General features: G+C 47.7%; 3 protein-coding genes across 3 annotated transcripts in view; 2 read left to right on the top strand and 1 right to left on the bottom strand.

Annotated features, from left to right (window-relative positions):
- Window positions 1-1,123, top strand: part of LOC115530703 (sulfotransferase 1C2) — a 5,769-nt gene extending 4,646 nt beyond the window's left edge. Inside the window, exon 7 of the mRNA XM_030339405.1 lies at window positions 70-1,123. Coding sequence (XP_030195265.1) covers window positions 70-182 — 113 coding nt within the window. The 3' untranslated portion in view covers window positions 183-1,123. The remainder of the gene's footprint in view (window positions 1-69) is intronic.
- LOC115530704 (sulfotransferase 1C2) lies at window positions 496-4,390 on the top strand. The gene is made up of 7 exons (XM_030339406.1): window positions 496-918; window positions 2,068-2,196; window positions 2,465-2,562; window positions 2,691-2,817; window positions 3,362-3,456; window positions 3,558-3,738; window positions 3,851-4,390. The coding sequence occupies exons 1-7, from the start codon at window positions 732-734 to the stop codon at window positions 3,961-3,963; spliced, it is 930 nt and encodes a 309-aa protein (XP_030195266.1). The 5' UTR covers window positions 496-731; the 3' UTR covers window positions 3,964-4,390.
- Window positions 4,305-16,989, bottom strand: atp2a1l (ATPase sarcoplasmic/endoplasmic reticulum Ca2+ transporting 1, like). Its single transcript, XM_030339400.1, has 23 exons — window positions 16,698-16,989; window positions 15,349-15,366; window positions 15,004-15,086; window positions 13,801-13,905; window positions 13,271-13,409; window positions 12,030-12,110; window positions 11,796-11,881; window positions 11,089-11,386; window positions 10,821-10,987; window positions 10,452-10,540; window positions 10,167-10,269; window positions 9,623-9,754; window positions 9,086-9,202; window positions 8,688-8,906; window positions 8,452-8,563; window positions 7,947-8,170; window positions 7,496-7,716; window positions 6,621-6,823; window positions 6,221-6,306; window positions 5,770-5,903; window positions 5,221-5,338; window positions 4,826-4,943; window positions 4,305-4,529 (listed from the first exon to the last, which is right to left on the bottom strand). Exons 1-23 carry the CDS (start codon window positions 16,813-16,815, stop codon window positions 4,507-4,509), a joined length of 2,994 nt encoding a protein of 997 aa, XP_030195260.1. The 5' UTR covers window positions 16,816-16,989; the 3' UTR covers window positions 4,305-4,506.
- Window positions 16,990-27,636: the final 10,647 nt, after the last annotated feature.

The raw sequence follows: 27,636 nt of genomic DNA on the forward strand, positions 1-27,636 counted from the left end.
GATATGATGATGAGGGTAGGGTATCTGCTTTGTTATCCTAAGTTGGTGGTCTCTCCTTCTCCCTGCCAGGCGAGGTCGGAGACTGGAACAACCACTTCACCCAGGAGCAGTCCAGGGTGTTTGATGAAGACTATGAAAAACAGATGAAGGGCAGCAACATCCCCTTCAGAACCAACATCTGACCGGACCCCCTGCTACTGTCACCATGATGACCCTCAGCCCATCTCAGACCCTCATTGATCAACAAAGACTTACTATGCAACCAATTAATTTGATTTGAAGTCCTTTCGCCGAGTGGTAGAGTGAGTTTGACAGTGAGTGAATGATAGTGGTAGTTGGTGAATGAGTGATAGTACAGTGATTGATGTAATGCATTCCATCTGTGGCTGTTTTGTTTTTGTTTCCTTTGTGGACTGTGTGTGTTGTCCCGCCCTCTCGGACTCTCTGCTATAAATAATTACACGTACAAAACTATTGCCAAGTGTTGTGAAGGTTCTGGGATACGTACGGTCCTTCCACTGCTCCCCACACTACCTGTCTGGGCTCTGCCTGCAACCTAAAGGAACAACTCTCCCCCTTTCTGGTCACGTAGGAGCCTAAGAAACAGCCAGAGCTGTAGGGATAGGACGGACTAGAAGGAGACATTGTGGAGCAAGACTGAGATCTACAGCAGAAGGAGAAATCCGACCCAGACGGTCTGTGCAGAGCTCTAGACTCCTTTCAAAGCAGCCATGTCAGATAAGAGGGTTGTCGCGCTCTCTGGCTCCATCCAGGAGGCAGGGGGGTCCATTATCCGCTTCCCCCTGATCTCAGTCCAGGGGGTCCCCCTCAGGAACCACATTGCCACTAACTGGGACAGTATCTCTGCCTTCGAGGCCCACCCCTCGGACCTGCTCATCGCCACCTACCCTAAAGCAGGTATTGCATCACAGACCACACTCAAGTCTTGTCAGGACACAGGGTTAAACTAAAGATTGCCATAAGCAACATGCCATTGAATCAAGCAAGGTTGAATAAAGGTTAATAAAATATATGACTTCAAATGTATCGTCAAAATAAAGAAGGAAGACACTCTGTACTCACTGCTGGTTTGGGGTTCAATAAAAACAAGTTGTAAACATTAGCCTTTGACTGAATAAAGGCTTCGCAGAAGGCAGGTGTAAGAGGGCAAAAGACAAATCCAGGGACTTCTTCAATCTTTCCGCACCCAACATACGAACTATGAACTGACCACAGCTGAGCTACATGCAATGATATCTCAAGTATACGTGACCTGACTCTTTCTACATGCTGTCTGCTCATTCCCAGACCTAGAAATACAACATTAACGTCTGTGTACTGATATGTTATACTGAGTAAACAATATATTGCACAACAGTGTGAATAGATGTGCTGAATCACGACAGGATCCGGGTCGGAGAGAGAGAAAACGAAAATCCTGAAGTTAGTTTCTCTTTCAGTTTGACTCTGGCTATTGGAGGCGGTCACATGACCAGCTTCCACTCACATGACAGACAGACACAGTGGAGACTACATTATTATGCAACCTGTGAATCGTTTACAAAAGATATGTTGTTTATGAATATACATTGACTAGGCACTAGCGATGTGCATAGAGCCCAGCATTTGCATTTGTATCTGTATTTGTTGAGGCTGCAAAGCTATTTGTGTTTGTATTCGAATAAAAGTGGAAATAGGGTTTCCTTTAACCACCTGTATCTTCAGCCAAAGAAATTTAGCTGATTGGAACTCACTCCCTGAGAATCTGATCATGAGTGATAGTATGAACTGTTTAAGTCAAGACTGGACCGCTTCTTGCGTTACCAGCAGTGTAAGATACCGTGATTTTATCGATAACTTGTTATCTAAAGTTGCGACCGGTAACAACAGTCATCGCGACTCCATATTCTGTATATATTGTATCAAGGTATCGAGGGATAAATAAAGAGAAATATTGGAGGAAAATGGTAATATATACAGAATATTGTATATATATATATTTATATACATATATGTATTCATGTATAATTAAACACAATTAGGGTATTTCTATTATTGTGTGTGTAGGCACCACGTGGACCCAGGAGATCGTGGACCTGCTTCTCAACGATGGAGACCAGGAGGTCTGCCGGCGCGCGCCCATCGCCGTCAGGATGCCCTTCCTGGAGCATTTCTCTCCTCCTCATTGTCCCTCAGGTCTGTACCTGTCTGTGTCTCCTCAGTTACCTGTCTGTCTCACTTACAGTCTGACAGCTACCTCTCTGCCTCCCTTTATGTCTGACAGTCTGTCTGTCTGTACAACTACATGTCTGTTCCTGTGTGTCATTCTGTGTACTGACATCATGTAGAGAGCTGATGATGATGATGATGATGATAATGATGATGATGATGATGATGATGATGATGATGATGATGATGATGATGATGATGATGATGATGATGATGATGATGATATGTGGTCTAGGTCTGGAACTCCTGAAGGGGATGCCCCCCCCAAGGGTCATTAAGACCCACCTTCCCTTCCAGCTGGTCCCTCAGGGCTTCTGGAAGAACAAATGCAAGGTAAGGTAAAGGGAGGTTTTTTGTCGCTGTGTGCTGTGCGGTGGTTGTGAATGCACCTTTTGGAGATGTTCCCTGTGGAGGGGAGATGTTCCTCACCCTCTCCTCACCTCTGGCTCCTCTGAACCCAGACCATCTACGTGGCTCGCAACGCCAAGGACAACCTGGTCAGCTACTTCCACTTCGACCGCATGAACCAGACCCAGCCGGAGCCCGGTCCCTGGGACTCCTACATCCCCAAGTTCATGGAGGGAAAATGTGAGAATCCACTCCTAAATTATTGTTCTGTTTCTGCTGTCTGTGACCCCTACCTGCACCTTAATAACCGGTGTCTGTTTCAACTGTCTAACCCCTACCAGCTCCTTAATCACTTGTCTCTGTACTATTTAGCCCCTATCTGCTTCTTAATCACTTGTCTCTGTACTGTTTAGCCCCTATCTGCTTCTTGATCACCTGTCTCTTTACTGTCTCACCCCTTTTCTGCTCCTTAATGACCGGTCTCTTTACTGTCTCACCCCTACCTGCTCCTTAATGACTTGTCTCTGTACTGTCTCACCCCTACCTGCTCCTTAATTACTTGTGTAGCCCCTATCTGCTTCTTGATCATCTGTCTCCTTACTGTCTCACCCCTTTCCTGCTCCTTAATGACGGCTCTCTTTACTGTCTCACCCCTACCTGCTCCTTAATGACGGGTCTCTTTACTGTCTCACCCCTACCTGCTCCTTAATGACCAGTCCCTTTACTGTCTCACCCCTACCTGCTCCTTAATAACCTGTGGATGTGTTCACGGTCCACCCCCCAGTGGCGTGGGGGTCCTGGTACGACCATGTCAAAGGTTACTGGAAGGAACGAGAGAAAAACAACATCCTTTACCTCTTCTACGAAGACATGAAGGAGGTAGGTACCTTCTTCACCTCCACATCCTCTTCTCTTGCTCCTCTCCTCTCTCCTCCCGGTCTTCCTCCTGTTCAAGTGTGTGTTGTTGTGTTGTTTGTCAGAACCCGCGGCGTGAGGTGGAGCGCATCATGCGCTACCTAGGCAAGTCCCTCCCTGATGATGTCATCAGCCGCATCGTGGAGCTGACGTCCTTCAAGGCGATGAAGGAGAACCCCATGGTTAACTACACCTTCATCCCCATGCCCGTGTTCGACCAGTCCATCTCCCCTTTCATGAGGAAAGGTATGTCGGATGATATATGATGTGTTATTAACAGATGAGATGTGATATGATGATGAGGGTAGGGTATCTGCTGTGTTATCCTAAGTTGGTGGTCTCTCCTTCTCCCTGCCAGGCGAGGTCGGAGACTGGAACAACCACTTCACCCAGGAGCAGTCCAGGGTGTTTGATGAAGACTATGAAATACAGATGAAGGGCAGCAACATCCCTTTCAGGATCAACATCTGACCGGACCCCCTGCTAGTGTCACCATGACGACCCTCAGCCCATCATCTGTTTTTATATTAGATTTACTTTGCAACCAAACACTTTGATTTGAAGTCCTTTGGCCGGCTGATAGAGTGAGTTTGACAGTGAGTGAGTGAAAGTGATAGTTAATGAGTGATACAGTGAGTGAGTGAAAGAGTGATAGTAAGTGAAATTGTGAATGAATGGGAAATATAGTGAGTGATAAACTGAGTGACAGAGTGATAGAGTGAGTGAATGATAGGGCGAGTAAGTGACACAGTGAATGAGTGAGTAAAGAGTGACGATGGCAGATATACACAAAAACACAGGAGTCAAGGATATCCAACTTTAACAAAAAATCACTTTTATTACATACTTTTTTTCTGAGAATAAAATATTAAATATTTGAGTATTTAATGGGCTAAAATTGATTTCATCGATTTAATTTATTTTTATAGTTTTTATTTTTTCTTCTGATGGTCTTCCTCCGCCTCTCTTCATCAGCTTCCCTTCATCCTATTCTCTTCTTTCTCTTGAAGTTTTCTACTTCTTCGCGCTGGGGCCCACTAGGTACACAGTGATGCAAAGTTAGAACCAGGTTGAACTGATTGAAGCTCAACTCTGAGTCACTTGACCACAGAGCCAAGCACTCCCGAACACAGAGAGCTCCCTTAGCGGCTAGCTCAGCTAAGCTAGTAGCCTAGCTTCCGGTTAAGCCCATGGCATAGGTTAGCTAGTTATCCAGCTTCAGCTTTAGCTTCACATATGAAATATAATATTAACATTCATAAATATATAATATATATATAATATATAAAAAAAGTGTGTGTGTGTGTATGTGTGTGTGTTTGGGACCACTTACGATCAATGTAGTTGCGGGCCACAAACTTGAGCACTTCATCAATGAGGATGACAGGGAAGGAGAGCTTGAGCACCATCAACCACTGTTCCATACTCAGAGGGGTCATCTTGAAGATCATCTGGAGAAGGGACACGCCATCAGACAACAGTTCTATCTGCCTCTCTCTCATCCTATCCATCTTCCTATCTTCACTATCTTTCAATCTTATTATCCAAACGTATATCTATCTATCTATCTATCTATCTATCTAGGATATGAGGATGGGAAGAGAAGAGAGGAGAGAAGAGGAGAGTACGAGAGCAGAGGAGAGAAGAGGAGAGAACGAGAGGAGAGGAGAGGAGAGAATGACAGGAGAGGAGATTGAAGGGGACGTGGTAGGAGGTCATGTGACTTACGGGCAGGGGGTCGACGTAGATGATCATGAAGTGGAGGGACATGGACAGGGACATGGCGGACAGCAGCCAGAAGTTGCTCCATGGGGGCATACGCAGCAGAGACTGGTTCTCAGACAAGCTGGTAGACACACAGACAAACAGAGAAACAGAGAGAGAGAGACAGGTTAGAATTATTGTAAGTGTTTGTGTATATGTTTATGTGGTTGTGTGTGTACCTGTGTAGGTGTGTTTATGTGAGTGCGTGTATTTGTGTGTGTGTGTGTGTGTGTTAGTTTGTGTGTGTGTGTGTGTGTGTGTGTGTGTGTGTGTGTGTGTGTGTGTGTGTGTGTGTGTGTGTGTGTGTGTGTGTGTGTGTGTGTGTGTGTGTGTGTTAGTGTGTGTGTGTGTGTGTGTGTGTGTGTGTGTGTGTGTGTGTGTGTGTGTGTGTGTGTGTGTGTGTGTGTGCCTGTGTAGGTGTGTTTGTGTGTGTCTGTGTGTGTGGAGGTTTGGGTTTTTATGTGTTTATGCATGTCTATGTGTGTGTGCGTGTGTGTGTGTGTTTGCGTGTACCTGTTGAGGGCGTTGGCCATCTCAATGGTGACAAGGACAGACAGGGCCATGGTCATGGGGTGAGAGGCCTCAAAGATGTGGCAGTTAATGCCCTCGAAGTCGGGGTTCTCGCCGTGGCACTGCATGAAGTGAGACTAGAAACACACACACACACACACACATATGGTTAGCACTTGCTGGGCAGAGAAACAGACGGTCAGACACACTAACAGAGACAAACACAAACACACACAGAGACACAGACCGACGGAGGGACAGGAGGTGGTGCCAGACAGACAGGAAATATAGACAGACGGACAGGACATACTGACAGATATACTGACAGGAAGTAATATTAGACAGACAGGAAGAACTGACAAATAGACACACAGGTAGTGCTGGCAGACAGACTATTGGGGGATGGAAAGGCTGACAGACAGGAAATGATGAAAGACAGACAGGAAGTACTGACCAGCTGGTAGTAAGAGAGTCCGGGGCCGGTGACATCGTAGATGAACCACCAACCAGCAGCGCCAACGGTAGCGGCACCAACATATGCTACAGGGGGAAGCCCGCAAATCCTGATTACAACAGTGAAGTCGCACCACTGACTTTGGCTGCACTGACTTGCAACGACCCCCAGAGGGGGTGAAGACAGAACGATTTTTTTAACATGGTTCAGAGGAAAGGGGGCTGAGAGAAGGTCATGAGTACCTATCATCACATGTCTGTTCTACCCAAACAAAATTCCTGTGATTTTACTTCTGAGCTGTGTGTGTCAAGACAGGAAGAACAATAAATTCAAGTGTTTGGATTGGTTGAACCTGGTGCCCCTACTGGCTGGGCTGAGGACTTTGTGTGACCCTACTCACCGCCAATAGCCATATATCTGAAGAACAGCCATCCGGAGATCAGGGGCTCTTTGGGGGAACGGGGGGCTCTGTCCATGATGTCCAGGTCGGGGGGGTTGAAGCCCAGAGCGGTGGCGGGCAGACCGTCAGTCACCAGGTTGACCCACAGAAGCTGGACGGGGATCAGGGCCTCGGGGAGACCGAGGGCAGCTGTCAGGAAGATACTGTGGAGAGACAGAGAGCAGGGTTAGCCTGTAGCTAATATACTGGACTGACAGCGACCAGGGTTAGCCTGTAGCTAATATACTAGACTGACAGCGACCAGGGTTAGCCTCTAGCTAATATAATGGACCGACAGCGACCAGGGTTAGCCTATAGCTAATATACTGGAGAGACCAGGGTTACCCTGTAGCTAATATACTGACAGCGACCAGGGTTAGCCTGTAGCTAATATACTGGACTGACAGCGACCAGGGTTAGCCTGTAGCTAATATACTGGAGAGACCAGGGTTAGCCTGTAGCTAATATACTGGACTGACAGTGACCCGGGTTAGCCTGTAGCTAATATACTGGAGAGACCAGGGTTAGCCTGTAGCTAATATACTGGACTGACAGCGACCAGGATTAGCCTGTAGCTGATATACTAGAGAGTCAGTGACCAGGGTTAGCCTGTAGCTAATATACTAGAGAAAGAGACAGGGGTTAGCCTGTAGCTAATATACTGGAGAGACCAGGGTTAGCCTGTAGCTAATATATTTGAGGGACAGAGACCAGGGTTAGCCTGTAGCTAATATACTGGACAGACAGAGACCAGGGTTAACTTGGAGACAGCTGACATCGAGTGGAGGCTGGTGGGCTAGCGTGTTGAACAGCTAGTTTCCATAACGGCCACTCACCAGACGACCTCACCAACGTTGGAGGAGATGAGGTAGCGGATGAACTGCTTCATGTTGTTGTAGATAGCGCGGCCCTCCTCAACGGCGGCCACAATGGAGGAGAAGTTGTCGTCAGCGAGGACCATCTCAGAGGCAGACTTGGCAACGGCGGTGCCAGAGCCCATGGCGATACCGATCTCCGCCTTCTTCAGGGCGGGGGCATCGTTCACACCATCACCGGTCTGGAGGAGGAGGTGATGGAGGTGGTGTGGGAGGAAGAAGAGGACAACAGGGTTATCAACAGTGGACCACCTCACAGAACCAACACTTGTTCCTCAGGTTCTAACACCCAACCGTGGAACGTTGGCCAAAGTTGCCCCCAACATCGCACCTCATCCCTCAGCGACTAGCAAGGGAGCAACTGAAGGTGGAAGATGTCATTTTTACGCATCGTCTGATGGCAGGTGCTCACCATGGCGGTGATGTCATCGTGAGCCTGGAGGAACTCAACAATCTTGGACTTGTGGGAGGGCTCCACGCGGGCGAAGCAGCTGGCTCTGACCACGGCCTCGGCTTGCTCAGAGATGGGCAGGTCGTCAAACTCGCGGCCGGTGTAGGCCTTTCCGGTCACATCCTCATCCTCGGCGAAGATGCCAATACGACGGCAGATGGCGATGGCGGTTCCCTTGTTGTCGCCTGACGGGGAGGAGCGGGAGAGTCAGGGCACGGCGAAGAGCAGGTAGGCGCCAGATCTAAGTGGATCTCATTGGATCTAAGTGAATCTTATCGGATCTAAGTGGATCTTATTGGATCTAAGTGGATCTTATCGGATCTAAGTGGATCTTATTGGATCTAAGTGGATCTTATTGGATCTAAGTTGCTCTTATTGGATCTAAGTGAATCTTATTGGATCTTATCGGATCTAAGTGGCTCTTATTGGATCTAAGTGGAGGAGATCGGAGGTAAAAGTGACTTACCGGTGATCATGATGACACGGATTCCAGCATCTCTGCACAGTTGGATGGAGCCACTGACCTCCTTGCGGGGGGGATCCAGCATGCCAACGCATCCGACGAAGGTCAGGTCACACTGGGCAGGGGGGAAGCGGACGGAAGAGCAAGAGTTAGAAGCTGGCTTCCACGCGTCCTCTTCTCATGGGTGTGCACGTGCATGTGTGTTTGAATGTGTGTGTGTGTGCGTGGACGCCTCTCACCTCGTAATCGGCGAACTTGGTAGAGTCCTCCAGCTTCATCTCCTCGGGCTTCAAGGGGTTGTCGCATGTGGCCAGGGCCAGGCAACGCAGGGTATCGCGACCGGTTCCCCAGTCCTTGATCACGGCCAGGATCTTGTCCTTGATGGCGTCGGTCAGGGGCACGCGGGTTGTTCCGACTCTAACGTATGTGCATCTGTCAATCACACCCTCTGGGGCACCCTATTGGAGTGATGAAGAGGCATGGACACGCATTTAACCACCAGCGTTTTAACAAATAATCATGGGTTATTTTTCATGCTGTTGTTGTTGCTTTTGACTGTTAGAACACTGATGTCAAATGTCTTTTAACAAGATGCATTAGTGATTTAACTTTTCTATATTGTATTCTGAAAGCTCACCTTAACGAACATCTTGGCGCCACCGTCTCCCTTGCCGGGTGTGCAGTACACGGACATTGACTTCCGGTCACGGGAGAACTCCAGGGTGAATTTCTTTGTCATCAGCTGCTTGACCACCTGATCAAACCAAACGACACCAAATGCTGGTTAGCCAATTTGTGATTAAACTGATCAGATTTTAGTTACATTTCAATGTCATGCATTTAGTATAAATACTTTTCTCAGACCGGAATTTCCCAATAATCTTGTTAAATCCTTTATCCTTTTGCCTTGATTTAAAGACCAAATCGTTTTTACCAAGACCAGATGATTATGCCCCCCCGCCCCCTCTTAGCTCTGCTACTGCCAGTACGGGCTCTGATATGTGTTACCTAGAGAATACTAGAAGAATGATTGTGACCCAGTTCAGGTGCAGAATATTACAAGACTAACATCTAACAGATTATAATCTGGAAATGCTCATGTAATGTTAAAAAACTCTCCCTGTAGCAGATGAGGGGTAATGATGATAATGACAAAGTAGATGATGTTACGTACGGTGCAGCAGGCGTTGGCCCGCTCGATAAAGGACAGGTTCTTGACGTTGGAGTTGAACACGTTCATCTTCTCAACCAGGCAGCACAGGGCAGTCTCAGTGGCCTCACCGACCTTCTCAAAGATCTTCTTAGACTGGAGAACAGAGAGGAGAGCACAACCACATTAGAACACCACCTCCTTCTATCAGGTCCTAACTTCAAACACTGTCACAAATTGAACATATTTTTATATTGTGTCTAGTAGTCTGAGATGTTGGTGGTGTAGTGTTAGATATAGTTTGAGAATTGGTGGTGGTGTTGGTGGTGGTGTAGTATGAGATGTAGTCTGGGATGCTGGTGTTGGTGTAGTCTGAGTTGTAGTCTGAGATGTTGGTGGTGGTGTAGTCTGAGATGTAGTCTGGGATGCTGGTGTTGGTGTAGTCTGAGTTGTAGTCTGAGATGTTGGTGGTGGTGTAGTCTGAGATGTAGTCTGGGATGTTGGTGGTGGTATGGTTGGTGGTGTAGTCTGAGATTAGGTCTGAGAGGTTTCGGGGGGAACTGGTTACCTCGTTGTAATCCAGAGAGGAGTCGTTGCAGAGAGCGCAGATGGTGGACAGCTCCACCAGGCCATCGTGGGCACTGCAGTTGGTTTTGGCACCACCCTGGGAGCTGGAGGTGGGGGGGGGGGGGGGGGGGATATAAGATCAATGACAGTACCTCACCGTGACATGTAAAAAACATCAATGTGACAAGTCAAACATCACAGAAACGTATCCAACATCACCATTACAGCATTTCAATCGCCACTATGACAACATCTTCAACATCACAGCGACGACCGTGGAACTTACACTTCGCCCTCGGGTGTGTACTTGGATCCAGAGATGTCGAAGGCATCAAGGTTGACGTGATCGCCCTCAACGCCCTTGATGATGAACATCTGTGAGTGGAAGAGCACATAAAGTTTTTAGTTCTCCAGAAACCAACAGATTTGAGCTTGTCTACCACCAGACTTTAGATGCGTGGTAATCCAAAGTCTCCACAACTCTCCAGAACCCAAAAGAGAACACTCTTATTTATCTCTCCAGAACCCAAAAGGGAATGTTCTAATTTCTCAAGAATTCAAAGCAGCTGCATGACCGAGACTAAGTACCCTTTATGACACCCACGGGGGTTTCCAGCTCCCACCGTTACCGGGCGGTCTGAACAACGGCACCCACCTTGGTCACACACATCTGGTTGGTGGTGAGGGTGCCGGTCTTGTCGGAGCAGATGACAGAGGTGCAGCCAAGAGTCTCCACGGAGGGCAGGGACCTGACGATGGCGTTCTTCTTGGCCATGCGGCGGGTGCCCAGAGCGAGGCAGGTGGTGATGACGGCGGGCAGACCTGGGGAGGAGAGCAACGAGAAGGGAGCAATCAGACAGCTGGTCCTTCACAGGGTGGTGGGCGTTCTGGACACAGTGGAGGGCGGGGGGGGGGGGGCTCACCCTCGGGGATGGCGGCCACGGCCAGAGCCACAGCGATCTTGAAGTAGTAGACGGCACCGCGGATCCAGGAGCCTCCGTGGACGGGGTCGTTGAAGTGGCCAATGTTGATGGCCCACACGGCGATGCAAATGAGGGTGATGACCTTGGACAGCTGCTCGCCGAACTCGTCAAGCTTGGCCTGGAGGGGGGTCTTCTCCTGCTCGGTGGCGGCCATCTGGTCACGGATTTTACCGATCTCAGTGCTCACACCGGTGTACACGGCAATTCCGATAGCCTTGCCGGCGGCGATGTTGGTGCCCTGCGGAGGAACCAGGAGGAGGAGGAGGGTGAGAGCGGCCCTGAGAGATGCCAGCAGTTTGAAGGTAATTCCATCATCATGACCCGAGGAACCGAAGGACTCAGGAGTTCCCTCTCTCCTCCACCGTAACAATACTAGTTGGAGCACATTCTATACACCTATGTCAATTGGAAGGGGATTTGCTCTTTTTAAGTAGGGCTCATTTTGCCCTCCGTGTAATACATTTGGGAGGCCTTTTGGAATAAAATTCAGGGAAATTTTACAACATTTTGGCGAATATTTGGTGTTTATCTATGGTTTTTGTAAGTATATTTTTTATTTTTTAACTCTCTGTTTCTTACTGGTGACTATAAACTACTATATACTTTAACCATTATGTATTGTTGTGGATGTGGGGAGCGTTGCTTACAGAGAAAAGCATGTTCTTCTTGTCCTGGTTGACAGCTCTCAGGTCGGGGACGGCCTCTGTGTGCTTGATCACACTGACGGACTCACCTGAGGGGAAACACAGGTAAACAACCAGAGGTAAACAACCAGAGGTAAACAACCACAGTTAAACCAGAGTCTCTCTGTGACCGATTGAAGAGTGTGGTCTGAACGGACAGGTGGACAGGCAGGTTCTGATCAGGGTCAGGGGACCTACCGGTAAGGATGGACTGGTCAACACGCAGGGTGGTGGACTTGATGCACACAAGCCTGATATCAGCGGGGACCTTGTCACCAACTGGAGGAGAGGGACGGCAAATTCAGAAATATTAAAACGCATTCATTCAGTAGCTCTGCAAAATTATTGCATTTTCTGCTAAACTTTTTTTTTTTTTTTATTATACCACTATAAAACATTACAATGTATTTGAAATAGTTATTATTCCCTATCAACAAGAAGTTATTCATGGATATTTCTGAAGGGGTACTCTTATTTATTTATTTTACTTTAGAAACCACTAAAATAAATCTTTTGCTTTGAAAGTGAACCCCGGGATTCCAGAGCAGGGTGGCGCCCCTACTGACACGTGTGGCAGCCAATCAAGCGAGAGTGAAGGGGCGGTGCTAGCGGGGAACGAGGGACAACAGGTGGAAGTTGATAAATGGACACGAGTGGCTGAGAAGGGAGGGGCCGCTGGGGGTATTTATACTCAAGATATTGTTTTCCTTCACTCAGCAAGTGCTCTTGCCACCACTTCCTTTTATAGACTTCCTGTCCAAAGGACACAAACATCTTAACTTACAGAGCGTTTCACAACACTTTATTTACAGCCAAAGTCTTAGCGGCTCAGTGACGGATGCGCTTCTCTCGGCTCTTTGAACCGTTGTGTGACCTTCGCAGGCCGCCTGAAGGTCAGACTGGAAAGCAACCGGACTGAAGCATTTAAAAGACATCTCATATGTTCCCTCTGTTCTCTATAAGATACTGTTTGTTTCTAACTGATAAGGACGGGGATCACGATGAGTTTATCTAGAAGATCTTTATCTAGTTTATTCAGAGATTATCTTGAGTTTATCTAGAAGATCTTTATGGTTCGACCGAACGGTTTGAGAAGATCAAATATTGCTGAGGAAACCCCATCATGGCACCCATTGCACTCCTACATGTCCTTGGCAGGGCTTCTGTGTTCCTTCTAAAGGTTTGCTAATAAGGGGGGGGGGGGGTTCTCCTTGACCTTTAGAGGTTTTATGGTTAGGAGGTTTCATATTATGTGGCCTGTGAAGCCCTTTGAGACTAAAACTGTGATTATGGCCCCAACTAAAGTTTGAACATTTTAACTAAAGATATTATCATTCTTTAGTGATGCGTGAGCTTCCCAGCGACTACCGGAGAGCCCGGAGAACCTTGCGAGAACAGGACCTGGTGTTCTCAGGAGCAAGAGGAGCAGCAGGTCTTACCTGACACCTCAACGATGTCACCGGGGACGATCTCTCTGGCCTTGATCATCTGCACGCTCTTCCTGTCGGAGCGGTACACCTTGCCCATCTCGGGCTCATACTCCTTCAGGGCCTCAATAGCGTCCTCAGCATTACGTTCCTGCAGACACACACACACACACACACGCACAGGGCTAAGCAAGGGGGTGTAAAGCAGCAGAGATCCTGGCAGCAAGCGTTTGAGTCTCTACATATGTTGTTGAGAGACATATGCAAACATAACATATATTTAGTGAATGGGCTTCATTTCCTGAACACAGCAAATTGATCTGAACTAAGATTTCCTCTTTACTCCACTACTCTACTACTGCGTGTAAACTGAGTGTACTCTGAGGAGCTACTGGTCTGTGGCCACGTGTTGGGATATTTCACATGTCTATCTGCCGCCTGTTGTTGTTGATTTGAAAGCAACATCACATGTTAGTGACGTTTCATCGCTGGTGTTTTAGTGTGTTCATATGTCATGTGACAGTGATAGTCACGTGACCCACCTGCCACACGCCGACAATGGCGTTAGCGATGAGGATGAGGAGGATGACAAAGGGCTCCACGAAGGCGGTGACGGTCTCCTCGCCTTCCTCAAACCAGGCCAGCACCTGGAGGAAGATCGGCCCATTAGAACACAGGACAACAGTGATGGCCTGGGTGTGAGTGTGAGTGTGTGTGTCGACATGCTCTCTCTCTCTATAGGGGTTACGGAAGGTCAGGATGGGGGAGGGTTAGAACATGACAGAGGTGTTCTGAGGAACACCGAGTTATGGCTGTTGCTGTCAGAAGACCCCACATTAAAAACATGATACAGCCTCCATAAACTACAGACTGATTGCGTAAGCCCCCTAAATATTACCCACAAGCCTCCGCAAGACTCCTTCCACCCCTCCTGTCCTGACCCCTGACCTTTCTGCAAGGATTGGGTTTCCATCTCCTGCAAGAGGCCTTTCTTAAAATAGTATGTCACCCCCTTAAAGCCCCCCGCAACCCTCCACCTCCACCACCCTCCACCACCCTACACCCCCCACCTCAAATCCTACAGCCCACCACCAGCTCCACCCTACACCCCCACCATCCACCTCCGCCCTTGATCCCCCCACCACCCTATAGTACCCCACCTCCACCCTGCAGCCCCCCCCCCCCCCCACTACCCTACTGCCCACCGACTCCACCCTGCAGCCCCCCACAAAGCCCCTGACCCCCTGCCTGGGCGTTCTCCTTCTAAGGCCAAGCTTACAGCTGCCATTTCAGGCCGTGCTGAAATTAATACACCTCTTACCCCCACCCACCCCCACCTTACCACGCTTCTAAACACCATGGGTATGTGAGAGAGTGTGTGTGTGTGTGTGTGTGTGTGTGTGTGTGTGTGTGTGTGTGTGTGTGTGTGTGTGTGTGTGTGTGTGTGTGTGTGTGTGTGTGTGTGTGTGTGTGTGTGTGTGTGTATGTCTATGTGTGTGTGAGGATTCTAAGACGTTGTTTGACAGCTTGACATGACAGCAAGGACAGACGTGTGTGTGTGTGTGTTTGTGTGTGTGTGTGTGTGTGGGGGGGGGGGGGGGGGGGTTGGTGCTGGACAGCAGATATCCTGCAGAGACTGTTTGAACAAACTGCCTTCATCGTGCTGAGTGTCTAAAAGAGAGGGTTGAGTCTTGAGTGTTCAGGTCAGTGATCAGAGAAGGTGCACGGAAGGAACCTGTACTCACGAATGAAATGCAGGCAGCCAGCAGCAGGATCCTGACCAGGAGGTCCTCAAACTGCTCATAGATGAGCTCCCAGACGCTCTTACCTTAAGGAGGAGGTGGAGGGGTTACCGTGGTTACAATACAGGTCACCATGGGGATAGCAGAGTATAAGATACAGAGAGTGGTCTAAGTGTGTGTGTGTGTGCATCGGACAGGATAGATTAGAATCTGTTCATCAAGTGGTATAAAAATGTCTGTCTCTGTGTCTGTCTGACAGTCTGAGCATGTCTGTGGGTGTGCCTCCTTGTCTGTGTGCTTGTCTGTGTATCTGTGTATATTTTCCAAGTGATGACAATTAAGACTTACCCTCCTCAGCGGGAAGCTCTGTTGTCCGATGAGGAAAGAGGGAGAGCGGGAGAGAGAGAGACAGAGAGAGAGAGAGAGAGAGAGAGAGAGAGAGAGAGAGAGAGAGAGAGAGAGAGAGAGAGAAAGAGAGAGAAACAGGTTAGCATACAGTATGTTGTATTTATATAAAAAGATAAAGTCATTGTAAATTCCTAACCACACATTAGCACTTCTAAGTACAATCAGTTTCTCAATGGTTCCTGATGTGTGTTGAAAAGGGTACAATTGTCTGATGAATCGTGGAACTGAAACAGAATGTAGCTGCACAATGAGCATAGACATGCCAATGCTTAAGCAAGAAAGACCCTGGGCTACCTCAAGGATCCATCTGACATGAGGAGGAAATCAGCTGCCCTTCTGGATTAAGACCATGCATGTTGTGATGGTACTAGACACTATTCTACCACAGTGAAGGGACTCCATTGTAATAGCGAACACCCTGCGACCACAGTGATGTTACCACATTGTGATAGTGCACACCATGCTACCAAAGCAGTGTAGTTACCGCTAAATGTTTCATGTCATTGCGTCACAAGGCCTTTCGCGTAGCTCAGAGCGTGATATTCAGCTATCGATCCACTGCGGCACCCCACATCGCCAGCATGTCGGCCATCTAAGGAGCTCTGATGTGATTGGCTGCCCTAAAACGATCCTGCTCCCCACTAGGCCCGCCTCCATCCCTCCCTCCCTCCCTCCCTCCCTCCCTCCCTCTTCACCCGTGAAGCTTCTTGAGCCATCAGCTGTTCCGCTCTCTACTCGTCTTCTCTGTTCGTCCTTAAATAGATTCTCAAAGCTGCTGGAGGTATCTGCACCCAGACCAGCTGCTGGACGCGCTGCTAAAAACGCCTCTCTCGCACCTCCTGCTAGCTCTCCTCGCACCTCCTGCAGCTCCTCCCGCTACCAACACCAGTTGCTAGCTCCTCCAGCACCTCCTGCTCCTTCCTCCTCCTGTTCCGAGAACCTCCTACCCTCCCACCCAACCCCGATTCCTGCCGGCTTGTCATGCCCCTCCTGCTCACTCCTCTGGTACTTCCTGCCTCTAACACCTCCTGCCCCCTAGCGCCTCCTCTTCCTAGAGGAGTTAACCCTGATGAAACCACAGCGGCATGAGCTTCAACTGTGTTGAATGTCCCGCTGCACCACGACAACCAACAACTCAGGCCTATCCGTTTCTTTCTCTTGTTCCTTGTCCACCAACACCTCCACCTATCTCCTCTCCTCGTGCACCCCCTCCCCCCCCCCCCCCCTCTTCCCCTTCCTCCACCCACCCCCCCCCCCCCCTCCCCAAACACCATGCTTAGCCGCCTCACCGTTGTGGCCAAACTTGGCCAAGTTCTTCTTGAACTGGTCTGGGGTCAGGCCGGTAGCCTCATTCGAACTGAAGAAGGTGAGGCACTCGGCCGGGGTCTTGGCGTGTGCGTTCTCCATGGTGGATAGACGAGAAAGCTGTTGTCTATCCTTGCTCCTCTGCTGCTCTGGTCTCTTTGCTGTGCCCTTGGTCCTCCACCCTTTCCTTTATAGCGTGGCACCCTCCACTGTGCTGGACGAATAGAAAGAGCGATTTGGTTGATGCCAGCTGCAGGTTATATACCCCTTAAGTACTACTAGGGGTTGGTGTCATTGGGGGAGGACCGCCTGGAGGGTCCGCCCACCCCCCCCCCCCCCACCACCGGCAACATACCAGCATGGGAGACATAGGGAGGAGGTGGGCAGGGGGGGGGGGGGGGGGGGGGGGGGGGGGGGGCACTAGGGCAGAAACGGAGAACATGGGCCTGCGTTGGGACAGGGGGTGAGGGGCAGGGGGGGGGGGGCGAGGTGGGGAGGGGGTTTGGGGGTCAGGGGGGGGGGGGGGGGGGGGGTTGGGGGAGGTCAGGGTCTGGGGGGGAAGAGGAGAAGGAGGGGGCGGGGGCGACGGCGTGGATGAAAATTAGATCTGTTTTTGGAACATGCATGGTCAGTGGAATAAGGAGAAGGTGAGGGGGGGATAGAGAGAGAGCAAGGGAGAGGGAGGGTGGGCAAGAGCGAGAAGAAGGGAGAGTGGAAGAGAAAGAGAGGGAGGGAGAAGGTGGGAGAGAGAGAGAGAGAGAGAGAGAGAGAGAGAGAGAGAGAGAGAGAGAGAGAGAGAGAGAGAGAGAGAGAGAGACAGAAGTTTGAGGGAGAGGAGGGGGTGGAGTGGCCACTCCTGAGGAAGTGTGCGAGATAGTCAGAGAGAGAATAGGAGCCAGGCTGTTCTACATGATCAGATGGCCTGAGCCAGAGAGTCAGTGTGTGCAGTCCTGCAGGTCACCTTGCCCCCTAACACCAGGAAACCCACGTCCTAACTCACAGGAAGTGGGATCCCAAAGCTATTAGAAACGCTACTTAGTGCTGATAGGAGAGGAGACAGGGCGATGGTAAGGACTGGAGGAGAAGGGGTTGGGACTGGTCTGAGAGGAGGAGGAGGAGAGGAGGAGGAGGGGAGGTTAGGACTGGTGTGAGATGAGGAGGAGAGGAGGAGAATGAAAGATTGGAGAGGCGGTAAGTGCTGGTGCGATGCGAGGGGGAATGGAGCGAACAGGAGGAGAGGAGAGGAATGAGAGTCAGGCCATTAAGAACTTGTCACCCTGTAGCTACTTAGAGAGAGAGAGAGAGAGAGAGAGAGAGAGAGAGAGAGAGAGAGAGAGAGAGAGAGAGAGAGAGCGAGAGCGAGAGCGAGAGCGAGGGGGGAATCACACTGTATTTCCTTTGTTGATGAGGCAGTGGTGGAGGCAGAGAGCCATCTCATCTGACATCAACTTGTACTTCAGAATAGAGCTGGTTAACAAGTGGCTTATCTTGTGTTCTGCTCATTTGATGATGTCAATATCACACCTTTCTCGTTTGATTGCCAACTCCTGTCTTGCATGTGTAGGTAGGCAGCAGAGCGTTTCCACGACAACACCATCCCATCCCCATCCCAAGCACACATGGGACGTGCTGCTGTGTTCACCTTGTGATGAGAAACACAAGATACACTGGACATTATGTTTTAGTTCTATTTATATCTACAGATTTACATACCATATTGTATAGTCAATAATAATATTCAGCTTTTTTCAACACTATTAAACCCATTATTTACCTAAACAGTTTGAACTGTCCCTTGAAGGAGGGATCCCTCTTACTGCATTCCTCCTTAATTAAAATGTTTTCCTTACTCTTTGGGGGGCTATGACGGCCTGTGAAGCCCTTTTAGAATGGTACTGTTACTGTTAACGGATACGCAAATAAAAATCCACTAAATTTGAATATGAAATTATGGAACATATTATTTGTGTCTGAAAAATGTAAGGTTGCTAGTTTGATCCCATCTCTTATGTAAGTGTTGAGTTGTCACTGAGCAAGACACATAACGCTAACTGCTTCCGGCTAGCTGCCGGTTGCCAGGCATGGTTGTCTATGAATTTTGGTAGACAATAAATGGGTGAATGTCATCTAATAATTGTTAAGCACACTGAGTGGCCACAGGTGAGGTAAAAATGTATCTGCAAGCCACCCATATACTGTGACACTACCACCAAACTACCGGGACACATACCACCTGGTGGCCGGTATAATCTGATGTATTAGCACTCGTTGAGGAGTCTATATGTTCAGGGTCGCCCTTTCAACAACCTTTCCTCGTGGGGATCGCGGTGGGGTGCCGTTATCCCCGGAGCCGATGATTTGCTGTTTGTTTGCTGAACACTAAAAGAAGCATCCAGAAGCTGTCACTGATCAATAAAGTGACAGGTGTCCACCGTCTAAACCCCAAACATCACACACACACACACACACACACACACACACACACACACACACACACACACACACACACACACACACACACACACACACACACTGAGGTGGTCACACACAAAGGAGGATTTACTCCACACTTATTGAGTCGGTGAACCATATTGAACAGGAAAGGATAAAATTGCAGACAGATTTCGGTTGCATGGGTTCTTAGAGCCGATTGGACCAATTAAGAATGAATCTACATTCATTTGAACACACACACACGGGCACTCTAAACACAAACACACACCGACAGGACTAAAAAAGGAGCATAGTTTGGAACCAAGTGCCTGCATGTACTGCCTGTGACCTCTGACCACGAGGCGCGTACAGCAGGAATAGTGGCCGGGGGGCGTGGCCTACTGCAGAGCACATTCCCTGTTACATTGAGACTATATTATATATGTTCACACACACACACACACACACACACACACACACACACACACACACACACACACACACACACACACACACACACACACACACACACACACACACACACACGCACACACATTACTACACACAATGCCTCAAGAACACATCTCGAATGAATAAATGATGGTTGAATAATATAATAATATAATTGGTTTAATGCAATAGCAATATTTTATATGCATAGGCAAAACAATTTAAGTCAAATAACAACTGTTCTGATTCAAAGTCCTTGCATCAAACCCATTGTAATCATATCTTATTCAAATCTCGACCATACCTCAACCAAATCTTAACCAAATGCAGCCCAATGTTGGCCTTACCCTCGCCGGCACTACAAACTCATAGCACGAACTATCAAAGGTTTTCAACCCCTGGCAGGATAATGATATGTTTTATACATCTCCTACTGTACTCCACCCTGCCCCCCCCCCCCCCAGAACCTCTCCCTCAGGTCCTCAGCTGTTCTACGGCCGTCCTGACCTCTGGGATTTGAGGAAAAGGGGGGGAGAAGTCCCCCTCCAGGGAGAGCAGTGACATTTAACTCAATATCCCAGAAGGATTGGGTTTCTAACACACACACACACACGCACACACACACGCAACCACACAGTATAGACTCACTCCCACTACAACCCCCCCCCCCCACACACACACACACACACACCCCCACCACATACACACATAGCATATTCGTATACACACGCACACACACACGCACATACTTGTGCTGGGTGTAAGGATATCCTGGGACTCCCTGTTCATTATTCACTCATCTCACCGCTCACAGCTAAGCTACCACTCACATACACACACACACACACACACACACACTCCAACATGTGCACCCTGTCACTCACACCAACACACTCCCACACACGCACCCTGTCACACAGACACACTCACACACACCTTCAATCGTGTCCAGAGTTCCGTGGTGGTGATAATCGCTGTAACCATACAGCTGCACATAAACCTTACGCAATAAGGAGATACTGCTGAGCAGACAGAGAGAGAAACCCGGGAGAGACAGAGCGAGAGAGAGAGAGAGAGAGAGAGAGAGAGAGAGAGAGAGAGAGAGAGAGAGAAACACACAGAGGGAGGGAGAGAGACTCAGGGAGTGACAGAGACACACACAAGGAGGGAGAGACACAGGGAATGAGAGAGAGACAGAGTGAGGCAGGAGGGAGACACAATTACAACATTAATGTTACAATTGGATTTTTGACAATGTACATTTCTATCTTACGTGTGTATCTTATTTACCCTCTGTTCTTCTTTGTGCTTTGGCAATGTGCATTGAATGTATATTTCCCATGTCAATCATACATTTGAATTTAGAGAGCGAGAGAAAGAGAGGGTCAAGTGAGAGAGCGAGATAGAGAGAGAACGAGTGAGATAGCCCGATTGTTGTGTGTGCAGCAAATGTATATAGACATTTACTGCACACTTCGGCAATGAATACTTTCAACTTAAAAGAGGGATTAAGAGAGAGGGCAGAGACAGCGAGAGAGAGTGTGTGTGTGTGCGTGTGCATGCATGCATGTTTGTAGACTTCTTTAAAACAGTCACTGTTCCAGATTCTTAGAACCAGGCTCCCCTTTACCAGGGGTACGTCGCCCTGCAAGGTTGATCCTGAGGGCACAAATTCCTCCTCAAGGGCAGGCAGGCCCTCTGTTCATAGCCACCAACATTCCAGCACCTCTAACCTGGCTAACGGAAACATTAGCCGCATGCTAACAATTGCCCATCCCACTCCATTCTGACCACTTGTGTTGGGTTAGCCGGGATGCTATTCCTAGTGCCGTATGCAGCATCCTGGGCTACAGCTCACTGTTCCTATGAGCAGAAGGTACAAGAGCTAGCAGAAGAAACAACTCAGCATATGAGGTCCCAATGAGTCCAGGAGCCAGATCAGATCAGGTCGGAAAAGCTAATGATACATTAACTACCAGAAGGAAGACCTAACGGTTGCTATTAGTTGAGGGCCTGTTAACTTGCAGAGAGAACAGCTGAGAACATGATGCCCCAAGGAGTCCGTCAGTTCAGACGAGATCAGGTGACAGGATGCTGGACAGGCCAGACCACGGCAGAGTCCAGACCCAGAGCCTGGCTCCAGCTAAAGGCCTGGTCGCACTCAATGTTTCAATATGTGATCCGATCTTGCCAGGGCACATTAGTTGTAGAGGCTCCCAGATCCAATCTAGGTCACAGTGATCCAACGTGCCAGGTTGCATACAAAGATGGTCGGTCTCACATTCTTAGCAAGACCGATATTACCTTATGTTACATTGGGTGCTTTTCTGATTGCTGGCTCTACTTGCCACTATGATCAGATCTACATCTTACTGGGTGTATGCTGGTACTTATGTTTTAGGAGTATCCTATGTCGTTCTTATAGTTGTAGAATACTTGTTGATTTTTCCTGCATCTATCCAGTCTGTTCTTGAAACAATTGACACTTGTGTTCACCACTTCTGATGGTAGGTTGTTCCATTTGTTGGCCACTCATAGGCTGAATACGTTTTTCCTTCAATATGTGTGGACACTAACTATCCAATTAGATCATATCTCTGGAATAACTTTGGATATTAGCATTAAAATATGAATAAATAAACCAAAATGGCACATATTGGTGTAATATACGAGGAGGGCATTCCATTCGTGAAGTTTTCATATTAAAAAATGCATTATAGCGTAACACAATCGGCTACTCAACAGTCAATCAATATTTAATGCAAAACTATTTTTATATCGGCCAGATCAGCTTTCTTGCATTGGCGTGAAAAATAAATTTCAACAGAAATAAAAACAGACCTCTTGTTTTTCAATCCAGAGAATTGTACAATTTAGCAGGAACAAGAAGTTCCGACCACATATCAGCGTCAGATGTAGACACCATGTCCTTGAGATCAGATAGCAAAAGTCAGATTGAAAAGCATCAAGTGTAACCGAGCCCTAATTGGACCAGCTACCCAAAGTCCCTAGCGTTGGGGGGGGGTATGGGTCGTGGTGTCGGCCGTGTCATGGTGTTACGCAAGGTTAGAGCAAATTGTTCACACCATTCCTTGCGCCAAGTGACCTCCATCTTTGATTACCGAACTGAAAGGCTAAGTCTCCAAAACCGACAGGCGACGAGACTTTGCCCAAAATACATTGACTTATCACTATGGTGACCATAGACAACCATGGACAGTTTATCCTTACAACTGCAAACCCCCACAGCCCATGTCACTTGTCGGCCTGTTGAGATACAGAGGGAACTGAGGAAGATGATGGAAAACAGGTCAAACAGCTGAAGTATTTTTTGCTTTGTACCACCTAACGTCAGGTGGAGAGCTCAAACCAAACTAAAAAATATGAGTGAGGGGGGCCCGGGCAATGGTTATGTAACAGCACAGCTAAACGTTTGACTCCGGTGGGGCCCAAGCCAAATAGCGATGTGCTAGCTAAAGAAGCACATGGAGCCAAGAACCTAGCGTGACGTAGCATGACGCTGAAAGAGTCCTACCTGAATGAGCCAGGACGCTAGATAGCTAGTAGCTAGTTTTTTCTAAATCCAATATGTTCCGGTACAGAAAACCAGGTTTGCTGTAAGTTGCTAAAAAAAAAACACTTTAATTATGTTAGTGAATGTAGGACCATTGATGGCTTTAACCATTTTTAAGAAAAACCACAGCAACCAGTGGTACAAGCGCTTTTTCAAATTCCTTTGTAATTTTTCAGATATGTCAAAAGTGACTTAGGTGAATTCAGATCCATGTCATTGTGGAGCAGGTAGAGGTCAGGGCATCTTGGTCAATGATACTTATAGGTAGACTGGCCACGTTGGGATAGACCAAGTATAAATGTAGGATTGACGCTCACTAACCTGGCCACAATTCACGCACAATTTTTCCGGAGTAGTTAACTAATGAGGAACCTCCCTTTATTTTATAAAAAAACATTTTTTTTTAAATTTGATTTGAGTTTGAGACTGTTGACTCGCACACGGGGGGGATCAACACCTGACGCAAACGCACCTAGTGTTCCCCAACGAGACACTGCAACTGTGAACTGTCCAATCAGGACACAGAACGACAGTAGGCGCTCCCCGAAATAAACAAACCAGGGCGTTTAAAATACCAGGCTGCCTCTAAATATCAGGTTACTCTTTACAATTATTTGAATGTAATAGACATCTTCCCGAGTTCCACGTTCAACGCTGAATGATGGACTCAACCGGAGGTGAACACTTCATTAAATAAAGTAGGCCGAAATGGTAAATTACTCGAGGGGGGACCACTCCTGTCCAGAAACAGATATGACAAAGGGGATGGGGGAACAAATGTAAATGTAAAACTGTTATACTTCTAACGACCACCTAACGAGCGGGAACGTATTGGCGGATACAGCAGATCATATTCACAATCACCCAAAGCTATTCTCACTACTAACGCGCACATAATTTCACAGAGGCCAAAAACTAACGAAGCGCAAGGGTGGAAGAAGAAATAAATTGTAGCCTACGATGGATTTTATTTTTTATGTAGAAGACAGCTGAAATTAGTTTTTCAGAGTAGATTATCGCATCTAAACTTAACGCATTCAGCCGTCTCCGTGTCCTTATCTGGGCGTGTTAAAGAGACGAGCCGTAATGGACAGAATGTCTTGAAGCCGAAGTGTTGACGACAGGAAGACTGATGGAGGAACAGAGGTCGGGGGTGTATTTCTTTGACAAATATAGCCCAGGTTTGAATACGATCCAAACGTCTTAAATACCACACACACGCACGCACACACGCATACATAAAAACACCCCCCACACACGTGTTACGTGTTGATATGGGGGGGGAACGATTCAGGTTGAACGCGGTCACAAAAGCGTAGGGGGGTCCCTTTATTTAGAGGCGGTGCTCCGTCACATCGTCAGGTAACACTGAGGCGGTTTCATTTCGCTTGACCAGCCTCTGTCCGTGGTGCCGGTTTGTGCCCGAACAACTTGAGACGACAATTCTGGTTGAGTTCACTCAAACGCCAGGTGGCAAAGACGATCATCTCCTACCATACGCCCCACAGGAGCTATAATGTCTCGCTTCGGCTTGTAGGACATGGACATCCAACGTCCAAGTGCTGTCCCCTGATTCCACTTGCCACCCCCACTGACGTCATGGCTAATGACTGAAACAACCCAATTGTGATTGCAAAAACATGCGTTTGTGAAATGTGTTTTTGATGGGTCCACTCCTTAAGCCAGGGGTGTTTCTAGGTTTCATAAACATCCGTGGCTTAGCCCAGACGGAAAATGAAAATGCCAAAATGATTTCTATGCTTTATTTTGCATGAACATTTTTTCATAATGCTTCACCTAAATAAACCAAATGCGCAGTTTATAGCTTAAAATAGAAACCTGACTGCTGTGCTGCTTATCCCCAAATGTCTAAAGTTCCATTAAAGTTATTTCAGAGTAAAATTAATAGTGACCATAAAAGTGAGACAGACTTTAGACACACACATCTGACTGGGGATAGGATAGGTTAATTCACTTGAGGTGGTAAAAAGGTTATTTTTTTAAACTGTTTATTCTCTTGCCGTAAGGACCATCTAGACTAGTAGGCCTACTTATAAATTATAAATATTTTTACTTTTATATTTTTAACCCAAAAATTATATTTGGGGCTATTTAAACACAGGGTCTGTGATTAGGATGTCTGGTTTCAGGGTCTGCGTTCAGGGCCTAATCGACCAGGTAAACACGCGTCCTGCCGTCCTCAGAGCTCCAAGAAACCAAGTTCCAGGTGTTAAATATTTAGCTCGTCGTTCACTCAATAGTCATGATCCAAAATCTGACCGCAGCTGACCTCAGATCTGGTGAACTGGGATTTTATTTCACTACATATGTTTCGACCAATCCTGTTGCTGGAGGCAGTGTTATTTGCAGAAAAACTAGACCAGCCCATGAACATTTTAAAATGTAAATACACGGACATTCCTGTATAATTAAGGTGTATGACAGCTCCCTCTGCTGGACAACAGTCTCAAACCAAACTACATTTTCCGTTTGAACCGACGTAGCTATAGTACATTTGTGTGAGACGGGTTGGTGGATTGAACGTGTTGTAGTAGCAGAGAATGGCCTGCGGGGCAGTATGTACATTGTTAAATAGATGAATTTAGTAGTAATGGAAGTTTCATATTTTTACAAAATGGATTATGTGAACATTGCTGAATGCCAATCATGAATATTAAATGAATTGCAGGAGTGTAGCTTGACCTTAACTAAGTTAAACGACAATTAAATGAACCGCATCAAACATGTAGAAGTCAATGTGGGATTTTAATGTATAAACAAAAACACTTGACAGAAGTTTAATACAATTTTGTAAAGGAAAGCAGAGGAAAACAGTTTCCCAAATTTAATCTTTTCAAAATGTCACCACCATTCCGAAAGCAAGTGAAGAGGTTTGTGTAAAAGCAGTCCTCCCTGACCAGCTCTGTCCCTGACTCTAAACCCTGACTCTCAACCCTAACGCTAAACCCTCCGAGGGCAGGCAGACGCTCCTTCAGTGTTAAGGTTTGAACCACAGAGAAGGACGAAAAGAGGAAGCAGTAGAGAGTTGTGAAGTAGTGAGGTTAGTGACAGATGTGAGGGAAAGGCGTGTGGAAGCACACAGTTACATGTGGGGTCAAGAGGATCACTCCCACTGGAGGTCATTGATCCATCAGCCTCAGACTGCTGAGCTCAGCAGGTCTTCTGGAGGACGAGGCTCAGATGAACTGAGGAGACGGGACCAGCAGGATGTCAGGATCAGGGCGGGTTTAGCTCGGGTGCGTCTACCCCCGACCAAACAGGATCAGGTGAGGTTCAGCTCAGGTGTGTCTGCCCAGACCAAACAAGGACATTGATTAGGTTCAATATTCAAAAGATGCAACATTATCTGAACCAAAGATAAGTCATTAAGGAGCAGGCATGCTTTAGGGCGCCTTGCTCAAGGACGCATCACTGTATTCTGAGGACTTGAACCCAGCACCATTGGTCTGAGAGTTGAACCCCCAACCCCCTACCTGGTCCACTATGTCCAGATCCTTGACGGTAGAGTCCTGGTGGTCCTCAGGATTTGCCTTCCAGATGTACGGCTTCTCCATCAGTCCTCCAGATTCCTGGTCTGCTTGCAAACGTAATTCGTCTTTGATGTAAGGTAACAAACACAGTAGTCGTTTGTCTCAAATGTAAGGTCACAAACACAGGAGTATTTGGGCACTAATGGCGCGTAACAAAGTAGCAGCTGTAGTTTGTCTGGTAAACAACCACAATAGAATGCCGTAACTTGTACTGGACAAACTAATCCTGCGTTACAACAAGTCCACTCTGTTTATTTTAGTCAAACTTACGAGGATCCTGGTTGGTGGAGTGATGTCATCCTCCAGAGTCTTGGCTCCTCCATCAGCTCTCCTCCATCAGAGTCCTGGTCTGGAACAAACAGCGCGAGTCTGGCCCTAAAGTCTGGTAACAAACATGTAGTTTGTCTTATTTTTAAGCCCTTTATTTCCAGTTTGTTTGGTTAATACAAACTTACAATCCTTGTTGGTAGAGTGATGGTCATCCTCCAGATTCACGGCTCCCCTACCAGCTCGCCTCCGCTCCAGAAACACGTTCTAGTAAGAAAACACAGCGGTAGTTGGTTAACGCAAGTCAAAGTAACAGCTGTATTTTGCCCTTTAAGTCAACCATGCAAGTAAATACAAACTTACGAGGAATCCTTGTTGGTCGATTCCTAGTCGTCCTCCAGTGTCTCAGCTCCTCCATCAGCTCTCCTCCGACAGAGTCCTGGTCTGGAACAAACAGCGGAAGTCTTGCTTCAACATGTGGTAAAACAGATGTAGTCGTCTGAGAGATATATATCTATCTATCTATAGTACAAACGCCGGTAGTTTGTGGAAGCAGTATTCCACGAGAAGTGGCAGTGAGTGTGATGATCACTTCAGAGTCAAGCTCCATCTATCCCACGACAGACTTCCTCACCAGGCAGGTCCTTC

This window comes from Gadus morhua, chromosome 18 (genome assembly GCF_902167405.1).
Source record: "Gadus morhua chromosome 18, gadMor3.0, whole genome shotgun sequence".
Taxonomy (NCBI): Eukaryota; Metazoa; Chordata; class Actinopteri; order Gadiformes; family Gadidae; genus Gadus; species Gadus morhua.